Source organism: Ranitomeya imitator, chromosome 3 (genome assembly GCF_032444005.1).
Source record: "Ranitomeya imitator isolate aRanImi1 chromosome 3, aRanImi1.pri, whole genome shotgun sequence".
NCBI classification, from domain to species: domain Eukaryota; kingdom Metazoa; phylum Chordata; class Amphibia; order Anura; family Dendrobatidae; genus Ranitomeya; species Ranitomeya imitator.
The window spans coordinates 273,353,659-273,373,442 of NC_091284.1; the positions used below are offsets into that span (position 1 = coordinate 273,353,659).

The following is a 19,784-nucleotide window of genomic DNA, read 5'->3' on the forward strand; positions in this document are numbered from 1 at the left end:
GCCGACGGTGAGCGGGGGCGCCACGACGTAGGTTGTAGGATGCCAACCTCCGCTGTTAGGTAGGGTGCCAGTGAGTATCAGGCTATAGGGACAGGCACCCCCTAAGGCTTTTCTCATTCGCTTTTTTATCAAGTTTTCTTTGTGTTGGTGATGGTTTTGTGTGCACCAGTTTTTATATATATGATTAATAAAAGGTAATTTTTTAAGGAATGGGTTTTTTCTGTAAATTAACATTTAGTGAACCTAGCAAGAAAGTCAATCAAAAAACAAGTGTGGGATTGCACTTTTTTTGCAATTTCACCTCTCTTGGAATTTTGTTCCCATTTTCTAGTACACGACATGGTAAAACCAATGGTGTCGTTGAAAAGTGCAACTTGTCCCATAAAAAAATAAGCCCTCACATGGCCATATTGACGGAAAAATAAAAGGTATGGCTCTGGGAAGGAGGGGAGTGAAAAACCAAAACGTCAAATAAAAAAAAGCTCTGGGGGTTAAGGGGTTAAAGAGATTCTTAGCATGAAAGGAAAGTAAAAAAAGAAGGGGACGGCACTACCCTCCACATAGAGACCTTCAGCTTCTGTGCACATTAAGTGCATTCATTCAGAACCGCAGTCCCAATTCCACCTCAAGCTGCCGGGTGCTCCTCCGGAAAACCACATGGAAATCAACTTATTGCAAGAGAAAATTATTATTTATTGGAAATCCATTAAAATGTCATGGCCGGGAGAGTGAACAAGGAGCTCATGTGAGCAGTGTAACGACGACGGCCGTTTCGCGCTATCTCTGCGCTTCCACGGGTCTGTACCATATACAAGACTGCTGAACCAACCCCTTAACATGACTTATATGGTTTCTGAGAAAACAGGAATAAATGGTTTTCAAAGGACGGATGAAGTTTTGAAACCTTGCAATAACTACTGTGTGCAGTGCTTAAAGGGAATCTGTCAATAGGTTTTTGCTATGTAATTTGAGAGTAGCATAATGTAGGGACAAAAACCCTAATTCCAGTGATGTATCACTTACTAGTAAGTGTGTTGTAATTTTGATTATATCACTGGTTTTCTGCTGTAGATCTAGCAGTTCTCTGAATACTGAGCTTTGTAAAATTCCACCCACACCAATGATTGCCAGCTTCTGTGTACACTGAGCATTGGTAGATTTCTTTAAATGAGTCGTAGGGGCATGGTTAAGTAGGAGGAATACATGTCACAAGACAACTAGTCCTCTAATGATAACACAAATTTAATCGAAATACAGCCCAATAAGTGATATACAGTATCGCTGTAATCAGGGTCTCTGTCCCTATATCATGCTGTTCTCAACTTACAGAGTAAAAACAAGCTGACAGATTCCCTTCAATGAACTTGACAGTGTGGTGGCCGTGGTTGTGCTAGTCACAAATCTGCTTCAGAAAATTCACTTGGCTTAAAGGTATTCTTTCTCTTTCAGTCATGGCATAAGGCCTGCTTCCGTTGTGCCAAGTGTGGGAAAGGTTTGGAGTCCACAACATTGGCAGATAAAGATGGGGAAATCTACTGCAAAGGTAAGTAGATACTACATTTTGGTACATTTTTGTAACGTAGTTACTGCATACATGAACATTTGGGAGAAGTAACATCAATATAAGAGTGGACATAAATCCAAAGTTGAAGATTAAAGTGGTATTAAAGCGGTTGTCCAAAATAAAAATTTGCCTAAGGGAACTGGATTTGTAAGGAAATAAAAAAAACCTCCTGAAACCAAATGCCGGACCGCCGGCCTGTGATTGGTGCCGTGATCTGGTGTAAACACAATCCACATTGGTTTGATGGCTGGGGTAACAGTGACATCACGACTAAGGCTACTTTCACACTAGCATCGTTGGACGTACGTCGCAATGTGTCGTTTTGGAGAAAAAAAGCATCCTGCAAATTTGCCCGCAGGATGCGTTTTTTTTTCCATAGACTAGCATTAGCCGACGCATTGCAACGTATGGCCACACGTACAGTTGCATGTAACTTTTTTTTTTGCGTTGAGTCCGCCATTTTCAACCGCGCATGTTGCTGAAACTCCGCCCCCTCCTCCCCGCAACTCATAATGGGCATCGGATGCGTTGTTAAACTGCATCCGCTGCCCACATTGTGCTAATTAGCACAACGTCAGTCGGTACGTCGGGCCGACGGTTTGCGACGGCCCCGTACTGACGGATGTGTGTGAAATGTTATGACCTGGTGGTTAGGAGCACCCGGAATGACAGTTATATAGTTAATGATAGTTAAACCTCATACAGGACAAGCTCTGGGATGTGGGAGCTCTGCTGACCGCAAGCCCTAATCCTATCACACACACTAAAAATAGCCGTGGAGCGCTCCTGACCAGACCTAGGCGCCTCGTCACAGCCTAAGAACTATCTAGCCCTAGAGATAGAAAATAAAGCCTACCTTGCCTCAGAGAAATTCCCCAAAGGTAAAGGAAGCCCCCCACATATATTGACTGTGAGTAAGAAGAAAGTCACAAACGCAGAAATGAAACAGGTTTCAGCAAAGGGAGGCCAGACTTACTAAATAGACAGAGGATAGGAAAGGTAACTTTGCGATCAGCACAAAAACCTACAAAAGACCACGCAGAGTGTGCAAAAAAGACCTCCGCACCGACTCACGGTGCAGAGGGGCCACTCTGCATCCCAGAGCTTCCAGCTAGCAAGACAATATCATGAAAACCAGCTGGACAAGAAAACAATGAACAAATAATGACTATCAGGAACTTAGCTTCTGCGGGAGAAGGCAGGTCACCAGAGAGATCCAGGAGCGAACTGAACCAATGCAAAAACATTGACAGCTGGCATGGAGTAACGATCTTGACGTGCCCATCGACCGGATAACGGCGACACGCGTTGGGTTCTTCCCTCTGTTTTACCCTGAATCTCACTCACTGGCTTCCTAACATGGATCTTTCCCAAAGGACATCTTGCTATGCATGTGAGCAGTGTCTCCCACCTGCTCCAGGGGTTGGACCGTAAAAACTTACGCATAGGCATTTGGATGGCACACACATTTTGTGTGGCTGGTTTCAACACACACCTTGGCACAATTGATTTGACACCTCTTTACCATTGGGGGTTATTTATTCACTTTTTAAATCCCCAGGTGTGATTTCATTTTCACTTGTCATTATTGTGTGACTATGTGTTGAGTTTATTCTGCAGACAAGATTACCATGCGTAGTACTCTGTGTGGAAATTAGTTGTGAGTTGTTACACATTTATTGGTTCATATAGAAGCGGGATTCATGAGGGTTTTTGATGTACTGTTTTTAGGTTGTTTTAATCATTTTTGTCAATAAAGCTTTTTATTTTTAGAATACTTATACTGGTGGTGTGCATACCTTATAGTGGTTTCTTTCCTCTTTTTCATCGCCGACCGCACGGGAACGCAGTTATACAGTACACATATAACTAAAGCAAAAATAGGAAAAATAGAAAACCTGTTACCTTAGTGAGAACAAGGAGGTATCACATACAGGACAGACCAGACATTTTCTCCCTCATCCCAAAGCACATTTCACAATCCGCTTCTTCTGGGGGCAGCCCCATTCCCTTAAAGGGAACCTGTCAGCAGGATTGAGCTGAGTAACCTACAGACAGTGCCAGGTTGGTGCAACTATACTGATTACAATGATAGCTTAGTTGTAGTTGATGAAATCCGTCCTGTGATTGTTGTTTAATCTTTATTTTCAGTTAATGAGATGCTCGTGCTTCGGGGCGGCCAGTGGGCAGGGGCCTTCATGTGGTGCTCTGCAGAATGTGATTTTTAAAAAATACATATTATGTTCAGTATGTAAAATAGGGGGCATGTCATTGAGGGATCAGTGACTTGTCATAAGCCATACAGATGCATATGTAAGCAGAGCACGAAATAACGCCCCCCCCAACCCCCCACAGGCCCGCCCTGAGACACGAGCAACTCATTAACTGAAAGCTGCAAATAAATATTAAACAACCACAAGAAGGATTTCATCAACCAAGGTATCATTGTAATCAGTATAATGGCGCCGACCTGACACTGTCTGTAGGTTACTGTGCAAAATCCTGCTGATAGGTTCCCTTTAACCACCTGGTTCTCATTGAAACTTCAATTCTGAGCTGTAAATGCTGGGTCTGATACCTCATGCATTTTTTCATGGCTGACTGCTGTGCCATTTGCAAATTTCTACTGTGGGTCAATTGATGCCACTTTTCATGGTGTCTGTCTCTAATTTTAGCTGTTTGTTCCCAGAGGAGCATTGCGGCTTTAAGTCTCCTCACCTCGACATGCTTATCATGTCACTCTCCACAAGGAGAAACGATACTTCTTGGATCCCGCTGTTTGGGACGCTATTTGTCAACCCTTAAGTTGTTACATATACATTTGGTTTGGCCTTTCATTGAATTTAATGGGGTTTGGGTACATTCATTGGAACTGTTCGGCGAACGTCTAAGGCCGGGGTCACACTAGAGAGGAATACGGACATATGAGAGGCGCAAAAGCAACGCATTGCACACTGACCAATGTTTCTCTATGGGGCAGCACCTATCTGCCATATATTTCTCAGCTGTATTTTACTGGCATAGAAAATCGCAGCATGCTGCGTTTGTCAGCTTATTGTGCAAAAAATCATAGTAACATAGTAACATAGTTATTAAGGTTGAAGGAAGACTTTAAGTCCATCTAGTTCAACCCATAGCCTAACCTAACATGCCCTAACATTCCAACAATGAAAGTCTATAGGGCGAGGAACATACGGATTACGCACGAACCATGCGTGTGACTTGCAAGAAATACACACCGGTGTTCCATAGAAAAGCCGGTAATTCAGTGATGTGTACAGTAAAATCAAATTGACAGGTTAGAATAGAATAGATAAAATAAATGTCTACACATAGCATATGTGTGTGTATATATGTGTGTATATATGTGTGTATATATGTGTGTATATATGTGTGTGTGTATATATATAATATATATATATATATATATATATATATATATATATATATATATATATATATATATATATATATATATATTACAGAGCTAGATAGCATAAAAGTCGGTATTTCCGGCTTTTGCTATCTCCTTCTCAAACCCGACAGGATATGAGACATGGTTTACATACAGTAAACCATTTCATATCCCTTATTTTTTACATATTCCTCACTAGGAGTTTGTATGTTCTCCCTGTATTTGCGTGGGTTTCCCCCAGATACTCCAGTTTCCTCCCACATTTCAAAGACATACTGATAGGGAATTTAGATTGTGAGCCCCATCGGGGACAGTGATGATAACGTGTGCAAACTGTAAAGCGCTGTGGAATATGTTAGCGATATATAAAAATAAAGATTATTATTATTATTACTAATGTTAGAAGTGTCTGTGTGCAAACTTTGGGAGCTCTAGGTGTTAAAATAAAGGGTTAAATCATGGAAAAAACTGGCGTGGGCTCCCGATATTAATAGCCTAGAGAGGGACCATGGATACTGGCCCTCCCCCCCCTGGCTAAAAACATCTGCCCCCAGCACCCCCTTCCCCCAGAGGGCACTTCTGGCACTTAGCCACTCTCCTCCCACTCTCCTGTAGCAGTGGAATATGGGGTAATAAAGGGTTAATGTCATCTTGCTATTGTAAGGTGACATTAAGCTTGGTTAATAATGGAGAGATGTCAATAAGACACCTATCCATTATTAATCCAATAGTAATAAAGGGTTAAAAACACACACACATTATGAATAAAGTACTTTAATGAAATAAATACACATGGGGTTTTAACATCTTTATTGTACTCTCAATCCAACTGATGACCCTTGTCATCTGAAAAAAAGGGAAAATAAAAAAGCAACAATATCCCATACCTGTTCGCCGTACAGTCATGTCCCACGATGTAAACCCATCTGAAGGGGTTAAATAATTTTCCATCCTGGAGCCTGCTAATGCAGCTGCCCCTGGCTGTAAAAACTGGGGAATGAATGGAATGCAGGGGAACGTAGCTTTGTAGACTTGCGGTGATGCGCCCCCTGGTGACATAAACTCATATGAACTCTAGCATGGGAAAATATTCAGAAAAAGTCCCACGTTACAGTTCATATAAGTTTATGCCACCAGGGGGCGCATCACCGCAAATCTATGAAAAAAAAAAAAAATATATAATATATATATATATATATATATATATATATATATATATATATATATATATATATATATATATATATATATATATATATATATATATATATATATATATATATATATATATATATATATATATATATATATATATATATATACCCCGTATAAGCCGACCCGAGTATAAGCCGACCCCCCTAATTTTGCCACAAAAAACTGGGAAAACTTATTGACTCGAGTATAAGCCTAGGGTAGAAAATGCAGCAGCTACCGGTGAATTTCAAAAATAAAAATAGATGCTCCATACCGTTCATTATTGCTCCATATACAACTGTGCTATATAGAATGCTCTGCACCGTTGATTATGGCCCCATAGATGCTCCTTATAATGCTGTGCCATATATGCTCTGCACCTTTGATTATGGCCCCATAAATGCTCCTTAGAATGCTGTGCCCCATATATGCTCTGCACCTTTGATTATGGCCCCATAGGTGCTCCTTATAATGTTGTGCCCCATATATGCTCTGCACCTTTGATTATGGCCCCATAAATGCTCCTTAGAATGCTGTGCCCCATATATGCTCTGCACCTTTGATTATGGCCCCATAGATGCTCCTTAGAATGCTGTGCCCCATATATGCTCTGCACCTTTGATTATGGCCCCATAGGTGCTCCTTATAATGTTGTGCCATATATGCTCTGCACCTTTGATTATGGCCCCATAGATGCCCCTTATAATGTTGTGCCATATATGCTCTGCACCTTTGATTATGGCCCCATAGGTGCTCCTTATAATGTTGTGCCATATATGCTCTGCACCTTTGATTATGGCCCCATAGGTGCTCCTTATAATGTTGTGCCATATATGCTCTGCACCTTTGATTATGGCCCCATAGATGCTCCTTATAATGCTGTGCCATATATGCTCTGCACCTTTGATTATGGCCCCATAGGTGCTCCTTATAATGCTGTGCCCCATATATGCTCTGCACCTTTGATTATGGCCCCATAGGTGCTCCTTATAATGTTGTGCCATATATGCTCTGCACCTTTGATTATGGCCCCATAGGTGCTCCTTAGAATGCTGCCCCATATATGCTCTGCACCTTTCATTATGGCCCCATAGGTGCTCCTTAGAATGCTGCCCCATATATGCTCTGCACCTTTATGGCCCCATAGATGCTCCTTATAATGCTGTGCCCCATATATGCTCTGCACCTTTATGGCCCCATAGGTGCTCCTTATAATGCTGTGCCCCATATATGCTCTGCACCTTTATGGCCCCATAGGTGCTCCTTATAATGCTGTGCCCCATATATGCTCTGCACCTTTATGGCCCCATAGGTGCTCCTTATAATGCTGTGCCCCATATATGCTCTGCACCTTTATGGCCCCATAGGTGCTCCTTATAATGCTGTGCCCCATATATGCTCTGCACCTTTATGGCCCCATAGGTGCTCCTTATAATGCTGTGCCCCATATATGCTCTGCACCTTTATGGCCCCATAGGTGCTCCTTAGAATGCTGCTGGTGCTGCCATAAAAAAAAAAAAAAATCACATACTCACCTCTCTTCTCAGGACGCCGGCGCTTTCAATAATTACCTGCTCCTCTGCGGCTCCGTCTCCAGCACTGACGCTCAGCAGAGGGCGCGCACTGACTACGTCACCGCGCCCTCTGACCTGAGCGTCATTGCTAGAGGACGCTGCAGACGGAGCCGGAGCGAGGAGCAGGTAATTATAGCGCTGCGCTCCCCTTACCTGCTGCGGCGCGGTCCCTGCAGTCCCTGGCTTCTCCGGCACTGCAGCTTCTTCCTGTAATTGAGCGGTCACGTGGCACCGATCATTACAGAAATGAATATGCGGCTCCTCCCCTATGGGGGTGGAGCTGCCTATTCATTTCTGTAATGAGCGGTGCCATGTGACCGCTCAGTGCAGGAAGAATCTGCAGCGCCGGAGAAGCCAGGGACTGCAGGGACCGCGCCGCAGCAGGTAAGTATGATTACACAGCCCCCGCTCTCCCTCCCCTGCCGACACCCGGGTATATGACTCGAGTATAAGCCGAGAGGGGGACTTTCAGCCCAAAAAAATGGGCTGAAAATCTCGGCTTATACTCGAGTATATACGGTATATATACAGTGTGTATATATATATATATATGAAAAAAAGGAAAACAGCACACAAAAAAAATAGAAAAAAGTGGGCTTTAATGCCTGGACGGCGTGGCAACGTTTCGGATTTCCAATCCTTTTTCAAGCAGTGAACATACAAATGAAGTGAGTATATATAGATAATACATATGTTCTCTATTAATCATCATTAAAATAATATTTACATTTCTGACAATAGTGCTAATGAGTTTCATATCCAAATAAAGTGCATCAGTGTCAACGTGCATATCTCTCCAAAATACTATTTGGACAATAACCATCATGTACAGTGCACCATATATATCACATAAATATCATAATAAGCAATTAGACCTACACAGATGTCCCAATCTAATACATAATTAAGCAAACAGCACACTTACAGGCAAATCGCCGCTTGTGTACAATTCTCGGCGTCTTCCTGGAGTCACTGCGCATGTCTATGGCATTTCACCCAAGACGCATCGCATTGTGGTCAGCGCCTGCGCACTAGTGCTCCGAGGACCTCGGCGCCATTTTGGAAAAGGGAATAATCTTGATTTCAAAGGAAAACAGGAGAACTCTGCAATTTCATAGCGAATTTCTATATTCAAGACAGCGCTAGCCACATAAGTGTCTTATGAGTATATCAATATTAAAGATCACAATGTAAACTTGTTGAGTTAAAGTAAGTGCTATTGGCTGTATATTAGGACGCACCCACAATGTCTTACTAAAAAAGGCTTAATCGTATCATATTTACATAATGGTCCGGACAGAAGTCCACAAGGGATCCAAACAATTCACCTTACCTCAAGGGATATTATAAGTCAGGACTCAAATATAAAGAGGTAAAAATCCTCCAATGTTCTCATATACCCTTAATTGCTAAGACCATAGTAAACATTTATCGTGATACTATCAACCAATAAACCATAAAGACAGGTGAGTGCCATCCAAAAATTTATTGAAATTTTTTGCAGAGTATTCATTTTGAAACAGGAAAATTGCTAAGGGACATCATTTTCCATGCAAGATGTATCTTTCCCTTCATAGATTGGGACATCTGAAAAAAATGTAAAAAATTAAAAACAATTTTCCCACATACAAATGAAAAGAGAAAATTTACCAAATTTTACAGGACTTGATTCGTTTTAAAATCTACATTTAATCCATATGGTTTTAGTGTATTGAGTTTCACGATCCATTCTAATTCCCTCCTTTTAAGTAGTCGCACGCGATCTCCCCCTCTTCTCTGAGGAGGAATCATGTCAATGATACGAAATCGTAGTTGTTTTTCTGTGTGCGATTTCTCTACAAAGTGCTTGGAAACAGGCAAATCCATACGCCCCTTCCTTATGGTATGTCGGTGTTGATTGATACGAGTTTTAAAATCACAAGTTGTTTCACCGACATACCATAAGGAACAGGGGCACTGCAACAGGTACACAACAAATTCAGAATTGCAAGTCAAGAAATACTGTATTTTAAATTTTTCTTGAGTAATAGGATGAAGAAAACTTGATCCTTTAAGCATCAGGGAACAGTTGACGCATGATAGACATGGGAAACATCCTTTCCTATCTTGACCGGATATAGTTGTTTGGCCGGACTTTCTAAGGGGTCCAATGTCAGATTTAACTATAGTGGAACCAATAGTGCGGTTACGTTTGTAAGAGAATATTGGAGGATTGGAGAATTCTGTCACATGTGGTAAACATTTGGACAACATTCCCCAATGTTTATATATAATTTTTGAAATTTTGTTACTCTCTTCGCAGAAAGACGTCACAAATGGTATACGTTTCAGTTCTTTTTTGGAGGGCTTTTTTTGAAGAAGGTCATCTCTTTTTAATAAATCCACTTTACTTTTTTGTATTTTTAAGAGGTTTTTTGGATAACCTCTATCTGAAAATTTTCTTAGGATATTTTCCATAGATTCTTTTAAAGACTCCTCCCCACTCTCAATTCTTTTGACCCTAATTAGTTGACTCAAGGGGATCGACTCTTTTGTTTTTTTCGGATGTTGACTATTAAAGAGAAGTAGGTCATTTTTGTCAGTCATCTTAGAATACAGTTGAGTGGTCAATCTATTGTTGTCAATTTTCACATTCACATCCAAAAATTGAATATCTGTATTTGAATGTACCAAGGTGAACTTGATTGTGTCATCAACCGTATTTAAGTATTGATGGAACTCAATCAGTGTATCCTCCGGGCCAGTCCAAATCAGAAAGATATCGTCTATGTATCTCCACCACGCAGCAACATAACTGAAGTGGGGAGACACATAGACGAAATCCTCCTCGAGGGTGCTCATGACAATATTAGCATAAGCTGGCGCCATATTAGCGCCCATGGCAACTCCTCGCAATTGAAAATAATAAACATCTCCAAACAAAAAGTAGTTCTTGGTCAATATTAATTCAAGCAGTTGTAAAACAAACATTTTAGTGCCCTCAGAATATTGGGTGTTCTGCAGCTTCCTACTGACTGCCTTCAAGCCTTTATTGTTTTCAATCGACGTATATAAGGATATTACGTCGAACGAAGCCAATATGACTTCACCCGTCACTTCAATCCCACCAATCTTTTCAAGGAAATCTGTGGTATCCCTCACAAAAGACTCTGTATGATTAGCGATTGGATTTAAGATCTTATCCAAAAAAATCCCAATGTGGGAAAAAATGGAATCGCAGCCTGAAACAATAGGCCTGCCCGGAGGATGCACGAGAGACTTATGTATCTTAGGTAGTATGTACATCACAGGAGTGATGGGAAATTTAACTGTCAAAAAATCAAATATATCTTGGTCAATAATTTGCATATTCAGGGCACCATCCAAAATGGATTTAATGTCCCTCGCAATGTCAAATTTTGGGTCATGAGTAAGTCTCTCGTACACCTCCGGGTCAGCCAACTGTCAATCTCATCAATATAATCTTTCTTATTCATGATGACGACCGCGCCACCTTTATCTGCACTTTTGACGATTATTTCGTCATCATGCGCCAACTCATATAGAGCCTCCATTTCACCTGCTGTCATGTTTGGGTACAAAAATTGGTTAGTACATTCTTTTTTTAACTTTTCTATATCATGATTGACGGCCAAAATGAAGGCTTCAATAACAGGTGAATTATCTGGTGGGATAAAGTGACTAGTTTTCTTCAAATTTAGTTGTTGTAAGCTTAAATTGCAGCTAAGAGGTTTCTCTATATTAGGCTTATTCCAAAACCACTCTTTGAGTTTGATAGACCTGAAGAATTGCTGGAAGTCCATATTAAGTTGGAACCAATCCACATGTGTGCTTAGCCCAAAGGATAACCCCTTATTCAAAACTGATACCTGATTTTCAGTGAGGATCTTACTTGAGATATTTACAATTAAGTCTGTTCTTTGCTCCTTGTTGTCATCTGTTTCTCTACGGGTGACTTGTTTTTCCCTTTTCTCTCTTTTCTGTTGTCGCCGATGCTTTTTTCCTCCCCTTTTCCTGCTATTTTCATTTTTTCTTTCATAGGGTCCGTTCCTAGAAAAATCAACATGAGGTAACAAATTTTCATTATAAAAACAATTCAGTCCGTTTTTCAATGTCCAGTAACCTTTTTTCCTCCAATTGCCTGCATTATCTCTTTGCCAATTATAAATGTTTCCATCTTTGTAATCGTCCATATCACGGTTCCATTTTCTACGTTTTACATCCTCTAGTTCAAGACGCAACTTGTCAATTTTGACATTTACAGAATCTTTAAAATTAGTCCATTCTTCCTCTCCCATCAGACCTTTGAGTTCCGTTTCCACCAATGATATATCACACTTCAATTTTTTTGTTTCCTGCTGCAGATACTCAATATTCAGGAGGATTATGTCCAAGCCATATTTATTTGAGATCATACCAAATTTAACGCAAAAAGACGTATCACTTAGCATAAGATTAGGACGGATATTAGAGCGAAGACCTCTAGGGATTTTTTTAACCCTATAGTATTCACTAAGGGTTACCAGATGTAATTGAGCTGTAGTTAATTTTCTTATAGTATTTTCATATTTCACTTTCAAGTCATATAACGATGGTGTACTTAAGAAAGTGGCATTACTTTCCACCCCCTCAAGTATCCTTTCCCCATCTTCATTAGTGTATGCCAAAAACCCCGAATCAGGCATAGCTTTTTCCATAGCCCACACTGGAAAATATACAAAGCAAAAAGTACTCAAAAAATAAGTCCAAAACAATAATGAGCAAATAAAGATGGTAGAAAAAATAATCCGATGCAAATTTCCACAGAACAATATATATAATTTTTATTTATATAGCGCCAACATATTCCGCAGCGCTTTACAAATTATAGAGGGGACTTGTACAGACAATAGACATTACAGCATAACAGAAATACAGTTCAAAACAGATACCAGGAGGAATGAGGGCCCTGCTCGCAAGCTTACAAACTATGGGGAAAAGGGATATATATATATATATATATATATATATATATATATATATAATAAATATTTGAGCCCATGCATCCATGATATGTCCATTTTGCAAGCCGGCGGATGCCAAACGAAGGATGACATTTGCAAAATACGCAGCCACACCTAGCCTACAGTTGACATACGGATCACTGTTCAGGGAACATTTCTGCGTATTTGGTCTGTAAAAAAAATGGACCGTATTTTTATATGTTGTGTGTGACTCCAGTCTAAAGGTTCGGCAAATCAAACCGAACCTTAAAAGGTTTGCTCATTGCTGCTTGTAGTAATCTAGTTCCCTACCTTTGGACTAACTCTAACTTCCAAATATCTTTTTTAAAATGGGGAGCCCAAAAATGGATCCCATATTCTAGATGTGGCCTCACAAGTGATTTAGAGAGATAACAATACATTTGGATCACAGCATTTTAATTCTCTTTTTATACATCTTTAAATCTTGTTTGCTGTCTTCTGTTTTATTGGTTTGCAATCAAATCTATAATATTTCAGTCAATAATTCAAACCTTCTCAAGATATAAAGACTGCATATAGGAGAAGCATGTATAATAGCTAAGTCCAAGTGGCAAGGGGGCATGACCTCAGAGGTTAGGCACCTCATTAATTCGATCATGTTGCCTTGCCACGTCTGCTTCTGTATCATAAAACCTTCTCCTATATGCAGCCTGCACATCTAGAGAAGGTTTGAGTTACTGACCAAAGCATTATATATTGGATCGCAAATAAATATCACAAAAAACAACAATGACTGGAATACTGGATCATATAACCCATGAATGAACTGTGGGTTGCCCAAAACCAGAGAGAAAAGGGACAACGATAGTATTACATGCGAATGTAGCACTAGGTCAACACAGTAAATGAGAGATAGGAGAGCTGTCAGTTATTGAAGATCATGATTTTTAGAGTGCCTAGGCTGCATTTAAATTGCAATTTTTTCATGCTTCATGCAGTAGTAGGTGACCAATATCGCTGAAAGAAGAAAAATAACTGTGGCTGCGTCACAAAGTGTGCATTTCAGAAACTGCAGCTTTTTTTGCACAGCTTTTACTCTAACTTGACATGCGTGCACACCACACACTCCTGATGCTGCTGGGGTTTTTTTTTGTATCCTACTGTTTTTTTATGCAATATTTTTGGATAAGAGGAGAATTTTGTTAGACATTCCTTTTTTTAATTCACGTTTGTACTTAAACTTTTTTTTAACAAGTCATTTATTGTAAGTACATGTGTAACACCCCAGGTTCCTGGTTGTTACAGTGGCATTGCTTTCCTCAAAGGGAGAGTGATGTCATGCTTGGAAGCGAGACAGGATCCCTTTATCAGGTATTCACAAACATGCAACATGTTCTTACTCCAGGTCAGAAGGGGGAGCTCTGATCCAGCTTGTGGGTGGCTCCCCTATATATATATTCTGGCTGGAGGGAGAGTTAGTCAGAAAGTCTGTCAGAGGAACAGAGAGAGTCAGGAAGACAGAGGGGCCGTGCAGCCACATGAGGTGCTGCAGCTCCTGGAAGGGAGAGAGAAGGACGGAATACGTTGTAGAGAGCGAGAAGGAGGAGAAGCACAGGAGAGAAGAGCTGGAGAGAGAAGCTGCAACTGAGCTTCCTCCACGCTGAGCGCAGATACCAGTAGCCGGAAGGCCGAGGTTGTGCAGTACATTATGTCAGCAGAAACCGGCAGACGGCTGGACTTCAAGTCACCTGTTCACCATTAACACCCAAGGACACAGTAGCAGATAGAGACCGGGTCGTGATTGAGATCCTGTAAAAAGGCTTGAGTTACCTGTCGTACAGGTAGTGTCCTACCAACCTGGGGGACAGAGAGAATATGAGGCCCAAGGCAGCAAGGGACTACAACACAGCGCGTAGTGAAAGGCTTCCAACCCTACCTGGTAAGGGGGATTCCAAATTCTCTTCCAAGCCAGCCGGACCACCACCAGCACCTGTGATCCGGTACCCTGGACTGTGGCTGCCTGAACTCTACAGTAAAGAGGTAAAGAGACTGCAACTCTGTGTCCTCCGTTTCTTTCTGCACCACCTACCACCTGTTTCTACTACACCGGGAGCCCTGGGGACCCAGCTTCACCTGTGGGAAGCCATACCATCCCAGCTGCCATAACATCCCCCCAGCGGACCCCTTTAAACAGCGTCGGTCATCCCTGACCAAATACAGCCTTGCAGCGCTAAAGTCCTGGGTTCAAACCCCACCAAGGACAACATCTTCAAAGAGTTTATGTTCTCTTCTGTGTTTGCGTCGGTTTCCTCTGGGTTCTCCGGTTTCCTCCCACATTCCAAAGACATACTGATAGGGAATTTAGATTGTGAGCCCCAATGGGGACAGTGATGATAATGTGTGCAGAACTGTAAAGCGCTGCAGAATTTGTTAGCTCTATATAAAAATAAAGATTATTATTATTATTACCACAGGTGGCATCATGAACTTTTATTATTCAACAAACCCCTTTAAAGACATTTCCTTTAACATGGGTGCCCAGGCCCACGGACTGGGTCACCGCCGCCGAGTATTGGACCCGGTACCAAGTACCCCAAGGCCCTGGTGGGTGTTCCACATGCTACACCAATGCTGTTGCAACTGCAGTCTGTTGCCACTGTTGCTTTTTGGCCTTTTCATGAAGCCAGTATTTCTTGGTCTGTCATTTATTGAGCGCAAATGTGGTTGAAAAGAGATAAAAGTTAATTCTAGTTTATTAAAAATGTATGGTAAAAAAGTGGCAGTGGAATGCAAAAAACAAAGCATACAATGACATCCAAAAATAGGTAAGTCACATAACGCACCACCAGCAATGACACAAGCTGTCCGAATTGAAGTACTATCAAATGTAGTCCACAATTTTTCTCCTTTACATATTGGTTTGGAAGACATTTACCAAATTATGAAATAAGTGGAACATCACTCGTCTAAGTCACAGCAGGATAATACTACCTTTAAGGCCGGCGTCACACTTGCGAGTTTTACGGACGTAAGAGCGCAGAAACTACGTCCGTAAAACTCGCAAAAAATACGGCACAATTATTCTATATGCCCCTGCTCCTATCTGCCGTATTAAACTGATCCGTATTATACAGCTTTCTACGGCCGTAGAAAATCGCAGCATGCTGCGTTTGTCACCGTATTGCACAAATAAAACGTCAATGAAAGTCTATGGAAGCCCCAAAAATACGGATTACACACGGACCAGCAGTGTGAATTGCGAGGAATACGCAGCGCTGTTAGAGAGAAAAGCCGGTAATTCAATTACCGGCTTTTGCTTTCTCCTTCCTAAACCCGACATGATATGAGACATGGTTTACATACAGTAAACCATCTCATATCACCATTTTTTTGCATATTCCACACTACTAATGTTAGTAGTGTGTATGTGCAAAATTTGGCCGTTCTAGCTATTAAAATAAGGGGTTAAATGGCGGAAAAAATTGGCGTGGGCTCCCGCACAATTTTCTCCACCAGAGTAGTAAAGCCAGTGACTGAGGGCAGATATTAATAGCCTGGAGAGGGTCCACGGTTATTGGCCCCCCCCCCCCCCCCCGGCTAAAAACATCTGCCCCCAGCCACCCCAGAAAAGGCGCATCTGGAAGATGCGCCTATTCTGGCACTTGGCCACTCTCTTCCCATTCCCGTGTAGCGGTGGGATATGGGGTAATGAAGGGTTAATGCCACCTTGCTATACTAGTAAAGGGTTAAATAAAAAAACACACACACATTATTAAAAATTAATTTAATGAAAAAATCACAAAGGTTGTTGTATTAATTTATTCTACTCTCAATCCACTCACTGAAGACCCTCGATCTGTAAATAAAAAATAATAATAAACCAACAATATACATACCTTCCGAGGATCTGTAAGGTCCAACGATGTAGATCCATCTGAAGGGGTTAAAATATTTTGCAGACACGAGCTCCGCTAATGCAGGCTGCTCATGTCTGCAATACCCCGGCGAATGAAGCTAAATATAGGTCAATGATCTATATTTAGCGTCATTTGCGGTGAGGCGCCCTCTGCTGGCTGTTCCTAGATCGTGGGAACTTTCCTTGAAAGCTCCCTTGCTCGAGTTCATATGAGGACAACCAGCAGAGGGCGCCTCTTATGATCTCGAGCCTGGGAGCTTTCTAGGAAAGTTCCCACGATCTAGGAACAGCCAGCAGAGGGCGCCTCACCGCAAATGAAGCTTGCGCAGATGCGCCTTTTCTGGGGTGGCTGGGGGCAGATGTTTTTAGCCAGGGGGGGGGGGGGGGCAATAACCGTGGACCCTCTCCAGGCTATTAATATCTGCCCTCAGTCACTGGCTTTACTACTCTGGCGGAGAAAATTGTGCGGGAGCCCACGCCAATTTTTTCCGCCATTTAACCCTTTAATTTACTAGCTAGAACAGCCAAATTTTGCACATACACACTACTGACATTAGTAGTGTGGAATATGCAAAAAAAATGGTGATATGAGATGGTTTACTGTATGTAAACCAGGTCTCATATAATGTCGGGTTTAGGAAGGAGAAAGCAAAAGCCGGTAATTGAATTACCGGCTTTCTGCTATCTCACGCTGTATGAAGCAATAATATATATACATATATGTGTCTACTGTATGTGTGTGTGTGTGTGTGTATGTATGTGTATATATATATATATATATATATATATACACACATACATACATATATATATATATATATATATATATATATATATATATATATATATATATATATATATATATATATATATATATATTATACAGTATATATGGTTTTTTTTTTTTTTTAACACATGGATCCCTTGTATAGCGGTATGTCGGTTTTGCAAGCCTGCGCTAAAAACACGCAGTACGGATGCCATACGGATTACATACGGAGGATGCCATGCGCAAAAAACGGTGACACACCCTGCCTATGGAGGAGCTGTGGACCACTATTTTCAGGACTTTTCAGCGTATTACGGTCGTAATATACGGACCGTATTTTCATACGCTGTGTGTGTCGCCAGCCTAACAGTGACACCGTCAGTTTGAGACAATATTCTGCACATTTCTCCTCTGCCAGATCATATTTTCAAATATTGACTTTGAATTCTATCACTGAGGACATCTGTTTTGTATCTGGACCCTCATTCCCAAGGCCAAAACATTATGGGGGCTAATGAAGATATCTGACAACAACCAGCTTCTTGGGCACAACATAGAATAGAGGAACTGTAACCTGCGCCTTCCACAGTTCATTGGCCCGGTTTGGAACGCAGCCTCAGTGAGCGGCAGTAACCTCGATGATATCACCGCTAGTCACTGATGCTGCACTCACAGCAGCTCATTCCCCACTGGTTCTCAGCCTGGACAGTGGCATAGTGGCACCGTGCAGGTTGAAAACTGTTTATCCCTCAGACATGGACTACGGCGTGAGACAGAATGAAGGACAGGTGCAGGATATTGTTATAATTTTTCCCATGGTTCGTTCCTCATATCCACCATACTAGTTTTATGGATGAGAACGTCTCCCTGTTCTCACTGAGCCCTTCATATCACCTTGTCCTCATACATATAATGTACATATTTATTTACCTGTATTTATATGTGCCTTTTGAATAAAACTTTGTTAAATTTTTTTAAATGGACGGTTACTACATTTTTTGATGTTTTGATTAGGATTTATGGAGTGTCCATAATACATTAGGCATCTTAACCTATAGGTATAGGGTCTTTACTCTGATGGTCTGTATGACTGATATCTGTTCTAGTATTATTGTTTGTGTATTGTTGTCTGGGAGAATACTGAAATTGTATATGATAGCATAAACTCTGTTTCCCAAGCATGTGCCTATTAATTTGAAAAAAAAGTGCACACTGATTTACCGTAACTGACAAATGCTCTTTGTAAGGGCATAGTCAGACAGCCATATAAATCAGACGGAAAATTGATTGCAATGCACAGACTGGCTGGACAATCTCCCGCTCTAAGCATGACAGCGTCATACATTTCTACGAAGCTGTCACACTCGGGTTGCAAGAGCCTCCGGCTCGTCCATACATTGTGGTTCTATCCGATTTATATGGCCGTCAGTCTGCACCCTTAGAAAACAAAGTTGTAGTGGTTTGAAAGTGTGAAGTGTCATTGTGAAACCAAAATACCTGAAATCCTATCGGTTCAACCAAGAGCTAATATGGCCCCAGCTGTGTGGAACTACAGATGTAGCAAAGGCTATCATGATTCACAATGTACCATGTTGATAACTTGTCACCAAAGGCTATCTCACTTAAGCCATTGCTGAATATAAAGTTGATCATTTGTGTAGTAGGGGCACTTGTGCAGATTTTATCGAAGTGCCAGGGAAGTTAAGTATGGAATTTGGACAGGGCATGAGACACTAGCGTCAGAATCTCCCCGTCGCAATGCGTCGGGGAGAGATTCCGACGCTAGCGTTTAACGCATTGCACAATGGAGGCAGCGGATGCATTTCTCCGGCGCATCCGCTGCCCCATTGTAAGGTGCGGAAAGGTGGGGGCGGAGATCCGGCCGCGCATGCGCGGTCGGAAAAAGCGGTCCGTCTGGAGCAAAAAACGTTACATGTAGCGTTTTTTGCTCCCGACGGTCCACAGAAGCACGACGCATCCGTTGCATGATGGATGCGACGTGTGGCAATCCGTCGCAATGCGTCGTCAATACAAGTCTATGGGGAAAAAACGCATCCTGCAAGCACTTTTGCAGGATGCGTTTTTCTGCAAAACGACGCATTGCGGCGGATTGCAGTTAACGCTAGTGTGAAAGTAGCCTAGTTTCACACTAGCGTTTTGAAGAGCTGCGGAGGGCTGCGGACTTCCTCCGTGAAGCCCCGCCCTCTGCCGCACCTCCGCCACTAGCTCCGTCTAATTCTGCATGCGGCCTGCGTACCTATCTTTAACATTAGGTACGCAGGTCGTGTGGCTGTATGCGGATGCTTCCGCATGCGTCGTTTTGACGATGCAGCAATCAGCGTAGGACGCAGCTGGTTGCAATTTTTTTTTTCTCCGTATCGTCAAAAC

At 41.7% G+C, this 19,784-nt stretch overlaps 1 protein-coding gene across 1 annotated transcript in view; it reads left to right on the forward strand.

Moving 5' to 3' along the window:
• The window catches only part of CSRP1 (cysteine and glycine rich protein 1), a 182,043-nt gene that overhangs the window by 146,698 nt on the left and 15,561 nt on the right, over nucleotides 1–19,784 (forward strand). The window contains exon 5 of the mRNA XM_069756471.1: nucleotides 1,450–1,543. Coding sequence (XP_069612572.1) covers nucleotides 1,450–1,543 — 94 coding nt within the window. The remainder of the gene's footprint in view (nucleotides 1–1,449; nucleotides 1,544–19,784) is intronic.